The 7,907-nt window shown below is 49.7% G+C and overlaps 1 protein-coding gene across 1 annotated transcript in view; it reads right to left on the bottom strand.

The window, feature by feature from the left end:
- Tyro3 (TYRO3 protein tyrosine kinase) overlaps positions 1–6,650 on the bottom strand; it is an 18,318-nt gene extending 11,668 nt beyond the window's left edge. Inside the window, exons 1-5 of the mRNA XM_008846800.3 lie at positions 6,379–6,650; positions 6,053–6,153; positions 5,110–5,280; positions 3,617–3,703; positions 2,797–2,912 (exon numbers count right to left, since the gene is read on the bottom strand). Of these exons, the coding sequence (XP_008845022.1) occupies positions 2,797–2,912; positions 3,617–3,703; positions 5,110–5,280; positions 6,053–6,153; positions 6,379–6,635 (732 nt within the window). The 5' untranslated portion in view covers positions 6,636–6,650. The remainder of the gene's footprint in view (positions 1–2,796; positions 2,913–3,616; positions 3,704–5,109; positions 5,281–6,052; positions 6,154–6,378) is intronic.
- Between the last annotated feature and the right edge of the window lie 1,257 nt (positions 6,651–7,907).

The raw sequence follows: 7,907 nt of genomic DNA, 5'->3' as shown, positions 1-7,907 counted from the left end.
GTCTTTTTGAGACAGGGTCTCCCTGTAGCCCCAGCTGTCCTGGAACTATGTAGACCAGGCTGGCCTTGAACTCACAGAGCCACCTGCCTCTGCCTCCTGAGTGCTGGGATTAAAGGCGTGTGCTATCACGCCTGGCTTTGTACTTAACTCTTAACTGCTCCATAGCACTTGCCAGTTGTAACTGTTTATTTGCCACCCTGAAGTCTCTGAGTCTCAAGATAAAAGAAACTGGGAACAGAAGGTACTGTGAGACATTTTCTCACCTTACATTTTGGAGGCCCAGGGAATTGAATACAAAGATCCATGTATGGGTCTAGGGATATAGCTCAGTAGTAGAGCTCTAACCTAGCATACAAAAAACCCTGGGTTCAATCCCTGGTACCACACACAAAAGTTCACATATAATATGGTTAAATGTTTAAACATTAAAAATCATCTAATACATTTATTATTTCTTTATGTAGCAGAGTTGGGGAATCAATCCTAAGGCTTTATGCATACTAGGCAAGTGCTGTACCACTGAGCTATATCCCTAACCTAGTTTTCTCTCTCTCTCTGTCTCACATAGCCCAGTCTAGCCTCAAACTCACTACGTACCCAAGAATGACTTGAACCTGCCTCTACCTCCAGAGTCTTGGGAGTATAGGTATGTGATGCAATGCCTGGTTTTATGTGCTACTGGGGATGGAATCCAGGGCTTCTTGCATGCTAGGCAATCACTCTACCAACTGAGCTACATCCCCCCGAGCCCCAATTTTATTTTTATTTTATGTGTATGAGTGTTTTGCCTGCATTTATGTAAGTGCACCCATTTTGTGCAATGCCCATGGAGGCCACAAGAGGCCATTGGATCCCCTGGAACTGGTGTTAGGAACTGTTGTTATCTGCCATGCTAGGAACAGAACCTGGGTCTTTTGCAAGAGCAGCCACTGCTCTTAACTGTTGAGCTATCTTTTCAGTCTTCCTCCCCTACTTTTTTTGAGACAAGGTTTCATCTAGCACAGGCTTGTCTTGAACTCCTGATTCTCCTACCTCGAACTCCCAAGTGCTAGGATCTCAGGCATGTAACACCAAGCCTGACTCTATGTTGCTACCTTTTTTAAAAAGTACTTTATGCTGGGTGTGGTGGCTCACGCCTTTAATCCCAGCACTCGGGAGGCAGAGGCAGGCAGATCTCTGTGAGTTCAAGGCCAGCCTGGTCTACATAGTGAGTTCCAGGAGAGCTGGGGCTACAGGGAGACCCTGTCTCAAAAAAAAAAAAAAAAAGACCAAAAAACCCCCAAACAAACAAACAAAAAGTACTTTATGAGTCAGGCATGCCTTTAATCCACCGATCTCTGCAAGTTCGAGGACAGCCTAGTCTACATAGCAAGTTTCAGGACAGCTGTGGCTACAGGGAGACCGGATCTCAAAAAACACACACAAAAATAATCATTATTTTTATTTTATGTGTATGAGTCTATTGCCTGCATGTAAGTGCACCCATGTTGTATAATGCCTGCAGAGGTCGGAAAAAGGCATTAGATTCCTGGAACTGGAGTTACAGATGGTTGTTAGCTGTCATGTGAGTGCTGAGAACTGAACCTGGGTTCTCTGCAAGAACAGCTAGTGCTCTTAACCTCTGAGCCATCTCTCCAGCCCCTATGTACTATCTTGATAAATAAACTTTCAAAATTACTAGAAGGTCAGGTTTACATTTATAATTCTTCAAATCCTTGAGTGTGCTGGCAATGGAAGAGCTGGGTCCTAGGAGTCTACATCATGAGAGGCTTCCAGTGCACAGAAGTGATCATGCTGGCTGACCCCACCCAATGACTGCTCTTTAAGCATAGAAATGCACACATCACAGTATGGTCTACCTATGGGAAGATGGGCCAGAGAAGAGGCCAAAATAGCCATGGACTCAGATCCAGGACAGAGCAAGAGATGCTGAATATGTAGAGTATGATGTGCCAGTAAAGATGATCTAGATAGGCTTGTCCCTTCTGGTTCTGCAGACTCTGCCCAGGGACACAGGGCTGTGGCTAAAAAGGGGCCAGGATGGGGAGTCAGGGCAGGGCCCCTCCTGCCCAGGGGAGGCACTTAGAAATGTCAAAGGTTCTCATTAAAGGGTCAAGAATACAGCTCTGTTGCAGAGTGCTGGCCTAGCATGTTCAAGGCCCTGGGTTTGCTCCCCAGCACAGAAAAATAAATAATAAATAAATAAAAATTTTAAAAGGTTCTCATTAAATCCCCTTTGAGTAAATATGAAAATAAGCAAGGCTGCTTTGGCTCTTGGTTGTCATATCCCCTGACCCACCTTTTCTATTCTCCAGGGCTCAGGACCCCTTTTGGTCCTCTTGTTCTCTTTGGGGGCAGTTGTGGGATATAAGAGTGAAGAATATCAGATAAAGCAAAAGTTTTTACCCACAAAAGAAAAGCTCTTCTAGCTCAATGGGTAGAGTGCTTACCTAGAATGTGAGCAGTCCTGGGTTTGATCCCCAGCATTGAAAGGGAAAAAAAAAAGGAAAGAAAGGAAAAGGAAAAACTCTTCTAGACACCCAAGTCTGCTCTAGTGATCTGTTTTATCTTTAAGAACGCATAGGCTTGAGCCAATCTGCACACTCTGTTACTAAAGTAACAGACAGAAGGCTGTACCCCCCCCACCTCCCCCACCCCCGCTTAGGAGCAGCTTTTGAATAGTGCCGCAGACCCAGAGTCCCAGGCAGGTCTAGTTAAGAATAATAACAATGTCACACAGGCAGCCAGAATGAACCTGGCCAGTCAAGGAGAGCCTGCTGTGTTATCTCAGCCTACCTGCACTGTACAGGAATGGATTAGGGCTCGGCCATCAGCACCTGGCACCCAGGCCACACTAGCATTGCTGCTGGAGAGCTTCGTCACTGTGATGTTGAAGGGGGCTGCAGGCAGTGCTGTGGATGGGGGACTTAAGAGTTAGTACCCAGTAAGAATATGAGGGGAAGAAGGGAGGCATGGGAAGTCAAGCCTTGAATTCTTCCTATAGCTTGGAACTCCCAACCTAAAGATGGCTACTCAGCACTCCCAGGGCACAGTGGTACACAAACCAGCCATGAGCAGGGCCCCATAAAACACCATTGCTCATACCTGGGAGACTATCTAGGTTGTGGGGAGAGACTGCCTCTCTGAATAGGGGATCCTGACCAAAGAATAAGATTTGTGTGTGGGGGCAGTTCTCAAGCCCTGGGAAATATGAAAGGAGAAACAGGCAGCTGCCCCTTCAGTCAGACAAGCTTCTCCCACCTCCTCCCTCACTTCCTTTATTCACCAACACTTCAGGCAGCCCTGGCTGCTGCCCCCACCCCCATTCTCTGCACAGGAGGGACAGAAACAAGGCTGATTAGGAACCTTGACCATCTCCTGCTGGCTCCCTTTCCTCCCTCCCTCCCAGGGCCTCTGCTTCGTGATGGGAAATCTGCTATGACGTCAGGATTCTATTCTTGGCTGAAGCCGTGGCAGGGTCTCAGGTGCTCCCACTAGGAATGGGAGCTATGCCAATTACCCCTCACCTGGAGATTCCTGAAGGACAAATGAAGGCTGGCAAGTCAGCCAATTCCACTGCTAGACAGCTGGCTGAAATCCCACCCAGTCCCCCTACCTTGAAGGCGAACAATGGCTGGGCGGGAAGTGGCCAGGCCTTTTCTGTTGTGAGCTTCACAAGAAAACTCTGTGCTCTGGGTCACCCCTGGAACCAGAGAACCCCAGTCAAGCCCCTAAGCAGCAACTCCCACTCAGTGTGGGTTTGGGGGGCATTCAACTCAGGTTCTGGCCAGAACATTCTACAAGTCTCTCCAGCCAAAGGAAGGAGTTTGGATAGTGGGGTATGATGGAATGCAACAAGGACTTTGGAGTCTAATAAGCTTGGATGGGCTTTGTTTCCGGATCTGTGGAACAGCAGAATTTTAAGAATCAGGTAATTGATGTAAAATGCATGACACATAGTGAAATGTTATAACCGCACCTCCCACTTCAATCCCATCTCCCACAGACAGCAGAGAGCTGACCTCCCTTTTCTGGCCACTCCTTGATTGCTCATACCAGAGCCCTTTTGTTTGTTCTGTGCCCTGTCACTGTCTATTTGGGGATTCTTTGCCTTGCAGAAGTCTTCGGCTCCTTATCTACCCAATTATCCTCAGTTCTTTGGAGGCTGGAAAGGTGGCTTCTATTCCTTTTGTATTTTCTCAATTCCCTGTGGTGACCAGCACAGTGTGGTGTATGCAATAGGAGTTCAGGAGTTCCAGTTAGTGCTTATTATAGGACTGGCTGCCTGAGGGTCCTAACCACACATATCTGGAGGAAAGCTGGAAGCTGTGAACCCAGCCTCCTCTCGGAACAGGCCCTGCCCTGGCTCCAGCAGGTCCTATAGTCTATCTTTTCTCAAGTTTCTCAAGGTTCAAATTGCTGAATATTTCCCTTTCATGCTCTGACTCATCTTTTTTGCCCAGTTCAAGCCTCAACTGGAAACAGTAAACTTAGTTTCCCAGATCAATAAACCTTACAAAGCATGTGATGGGTATGCTGGGGGATCTTGGGGCCCAGGAGGATGTACAGGTATGCCTGCTTCAGGTCTCACTGTACAGAGACATGAACAGATACAGCTATTTGGTCAGAGATTTATAGAAAGGGCCATTAAAAGGTCCCTGTATTTTGTGTGCACCCCCCTTTACCCTCCCCCATTTTCCTTTCTGCAGCCTGAGAGTCTTGTCTTCTCCCTGTTTGCCAGATACTCCTCCCTAGCTCTGTGTGGGCTGGTTTCTGGCTCCTTCTCTTGGGAGGGAGGAGGATGGGTACCCCTGGTCTCACAATTCATCTCCCAGGACTAGGGTACAAGGGCTAGACTGCTGTGAGAGAGGCAAGGAGGCCCCAGCACCCTCTTTAAGCACACGCAGCAGGATCACAGCTAAGCCCACCTAGCTAGCACAACACACCCGACTAATGAGTTTAGCAATGGTGTGGCTCACACACCCAGACACCGGGTTTGCTCTGGACATTCACAACAACAAACTCCTATTCAGGCAGATCCCAACTCTGTTATGCTCACTCAAGCAAAGAAACAGTCTCTGCTCAAAGCCTCCTCCTGAAACTGCTCACCTGTTACATTTAAAACAGAGGGAGAAGGTGCAGGTCCCCCAACCTTCGTGTGTCCTCTCCACCAGAAAATGGTAACAGGTTCTGGAGGACCCACAGCCGCACAAGACAGTTGGAAAGAGGCATTGGGTGGCACTGCCAGATCTTTTGGTTCCACAGTAAAAAGTGGCACACCTAGGGAAAGAAGGAGTGGGAGTGAGCCCTGCCATATCTTAGCTTCCTACTGCTCAAACCACAAGTTTACTTCCATTTGAAGTCCTCTGTGTGGACAGTCCCTACAGGTCCCTTATGAGTGGGTCAGCTGCAAAACTTGCATCAAGCCTTGGGGGTTAGAGGGCTTTTTTTTCACCATCTTCCTTTTCTGCTGCCCCCTTAGTCAAGGCAGATTCTACTGTCAGCCCCCACAGTCCCTCCTCAGACCTCCTCTGACAATCCTCAGAGTAAGGGAGGAGGCAGGGATAGGGAGCTGGGGGAGGGGCAACCTGGGAGGGGAAGTGAGTGGGAGCTTTAGCAGAGTTCTGCTGGCAGGCCCCAGCTCCTGTTCAGGGCCCTTTGTTACTTTCTTAGTCACTTTGTTTTCCAGGGCTGAACAGCTCTGAGCTCCTGCAGCTGCAGAGCCTTCTTCCCCTCCCCCATCTATCCTCCCCCTTCTGGTGGGGCCACTTGGCAGAACAGGGTCCAGCCCCAGATGAACCTTGAGGCTTGTTGCTGAGCCAGCTAAAACAGACTGTACCCCAGAAATCGTGGGTCCTAGTTGGTTCTTAGGTACCCAAGCTTTAGCAAGTAGGGTCTTCTGATATCTGAGTGGGCCTAGAACCTGGTGTCATCAGGTCACAGGAGGCAGTAAGACAGCCTAGCTTCCACTGAGTTCTCCTCTGCAGAGGTATGGTTACTAGCAGACAGCACCTGCTCCAGGCCACTGGTCCATATAGCTCTGCCTCCTCACCTTCTACGATGAGCCATACTGACTGGGAGATCTCTGTTTCTCCCCCATCCTCCACCTGGCACCAGTAGCGGCCTGCGTCAGAGCGCTCCACTGACTTCAAGCTATGGAAAAAGGATACAGGCTTACTTCCCAAGGTCAAGAGGGGCAGTTCTGCTGGCCAGACTTGATGGGTTTAGCCTGGACAACTTCTGGAAGGTTCCACTTAGCCAAATTTTAAAACCACAGACCTCTGGATATCAGCACAGCCCCCAGTTCCCAGGCCTTCTGAAAAGGGCAGAGCCTGTCTCTAAAGTAGTCATCCCACACCTTCTCCCACAGCCTAGCACCTGAGGAAGCCAATCCAGTGCTGCTCGCTGACTTGGATGTACACCTGGTTTGCATTCTGGGCCACACCCCCATCCTTAATCCAGTGTATGTCAGGCTCCTCCATCCCCTCCACACTGCAGTTGAGCGTCACTGGCTGTCCCTGAGACACTGTCATTGTCACGGGGGCTCCTATGAGCTTCAGGCCTAAGGGATGGGAAAGACAATGTGTTAGCCTGACTGACATATAGCCCTTGTCTCTGGCAGTCTGTGGGAACATATCTCATTCTCTTCCAAAAAGTAGCTTCTGTGCTAGAAGGCTCATTCTCAGTCAGTGTCGAGGAAACTGGGACAGGACTACATGGGAATTCCTGAACCTGGGATGGGGGAAGAAGAATGACAAGACCTTTGGTTTCTGTCACTGCCTAATTCCCCTTAGCTCTAAGGACCTCTTCCTCATAGCTCCCTATTGCCCAATCACCAGAGGGCAAACTGAGCTGAAACAGTGTAGAGCTGTCACCTCCTGGAGCAGGCACTACCCTGGGAATGACTGCTGTACCCAACCAGTGCAACAGGCTGCCAGCTCTCCACCCAGGGTATCAGCCATGGCCCTGAACTGCTGCCAGCACCCCCTGCACCCCACCCTGCCAAGTGAAGGGAGGCTGAGGAAGAGAAGGAGAGAGTGCTCCCCTGAAGTAGAGAACATATGGCTGCAAAACCACGTCAGATCAAACACATGGCAGCCTTCCTGGCAGCCGCCTGCTCTATTAATACCTGAATGTGTGCAGGGGCGGGTGCTAGGAAGGTGGGAGGCAGAAGGGAGGTGTGGGGTCCCAAACAAGAGCCCAAGACCCCTGAGCTACTGTAGCATCAACAGGGCCCACCCATTGGAACCCTACCCCCTGTGGGAAAGAGTAGGCACACGGACACACACACACACCCTCCTGGCCTCCTGGCATGTTTTTAAGCTGATGGACAGATAGAGTACCCACATAGCTGAAATCCAGTCCTATTTCCTCCTGCTCTGTGTAACTCAAGGTAAATTCCTGGGCTCTCTGAGCATCAGATACACACCTTGCAGTTTGTAAGTACTTTTCATCTTCTTTCTCTTCCCTTCCTTGAGAGACTGATAGGATGGATGGCTGCTGCCCTGGCCTCTGTCTCTACCCTAATCCCTTCACCGTCTCAGGATTAGTCACTCACAGGACAAGGAGGGATAGTCTCACACCCCTTATACATCCAGCAGTCCCAGGTGTGTGCAGTGTGAACTTGGGGAGAAAAGGTGCTGTCCTCCCGCCTCGAGAAAACGCCTCAGTGGCTAAATGGGAACGTAAGGCTAAAATCCTCGTGAGGACCAATAACCTTGCCCCATTCCAAGCTCTCCAATACTGGGGTTTCCGGGAGCTCCGAGGGCCACAGGAACTAGATATGCCCAGATGTATTTTGTGACCGGGCACCTTCACAACCCCGGGTACTCAGACCCGGACCCTGTGGTTTCAAAGTGGGACCTCGGGTGTGTACGGCAGGCAGAATGGGTTCCCAGCACTGGAGA

The sequence above is a fragment of the Nannospalax galili genome, unplaced genomic scaffold (genome assembly GCF_000622305.1).
Source record: "Nannospalax galili isolate Female #2095 unplaced genomic scaffold, S.galili_v1.0 scaffold342, whole genome shotgun sequence".
NCBI classification, from domain to species: domain Eukaryota; kingdom Metazoa; phylum Chordata; class Mammalia; order Rodentia; family Spalacidae; genus Nannospalax; species Nannospalax galili.
The sequence above is the reverse complement of the archived record's forward strand: the minus strand, read 5'-3'. Positions and strand labels throughout refer to the sequence as shown.